The 634-nt window shown below is 45.1% G+C and overlaps 1 protein-coding gene across 1 annotated transcript in view; it reads left to right on the forward strand.

Moving 5' to 3' along the window:
• Nucleotides 1–634, forward strand: part of LOC102844345 (disrupted in schizophrenia 1 protein-like) — a gene marked incomplete at its 3' end in the record, with an annotated part of 195,017 nt that overhangs the window by 174,679 nt on the left and 19,704 nt on the right. The window contains exon 8 of the mRNA XM_006902893.1: nucleotides 144–246. Coding sequence (XP_006902955.1) covers nucleotides 144–246 — 103 coding nt within the window. The remainder of the gene's footprint in view (nucleotides 1–143; nucleotides 247–634) is intronic.

Consider the following 634-nt stretch of genomic DNA (forward strand, 5'->3'; position numbering starts at 1 on the left):
TATATATACAAACCTCTTTTCTACTTATAAGTTGCCTTGCTCTAAACCACTTATCCTCTAAGTTCAGAATCTCCAGCCTGGCTGCTTTGTTGCCTTTGGATTTTTGCCTAAATGCATAATTCATAACTGTTTTCTCCTTCTAGTTGTGTATGAATGAGCGTCTCTGTAGGACCCTGAGGAAGAAAGTCAGTGATATCGAAGCCCAGCTACCGACATTGCTTGAAGCCAAAATGCTCGCCATATCAGGTAACTGGAACCAGGCAAATCTCTGAAGCAGTGGGACTGAAAGAATGGCAGCCACTACTCCATTGATGTTTGCTCTTGAGTAACATCCTACAGCTCACCTCAAAATGGCTGCTGTAAGGTTGCTTGGATTAATAGTCACTCTCCATCATGTTTCCAAGGCTGTAAATCACAATGAGAGGGGATTGTCCATCTTTCTCCCCAGGAAATGTTGGTGGCTAGGGAACACCAGAGATATGCAGACTTGAGTTAGCAGCACCACTTTGTAGACTCAGCCACCAGACTGGCCTGTATGTCATGTTTGTTGTTGTTGTTGTTGTTATGTGCCGTCGAGTCGCCTGCGACTCATAGCGACCCTATGTACAACAGCCCTAAACTCCGCTCTGTCCTG

The sequence above is a fragment of the Elephantulus edwardii genome, unplaced genomic scaffold, assembly GCF_000299155.1.
Source record: "Elephantulus edwardii isolate Elephantulus edwardi_28Jun2011 unplaced genomic scaffold, EleEdw1.0 scaffold00466, whole genome shotgun sequence".
Classification (NCBI taxonomy): Eukaryota; Metazoa; Chordata; class Mammalia; order Macroscelidea; family Macroscelididae; genus Elephantulus; species Elephantulus edwardii.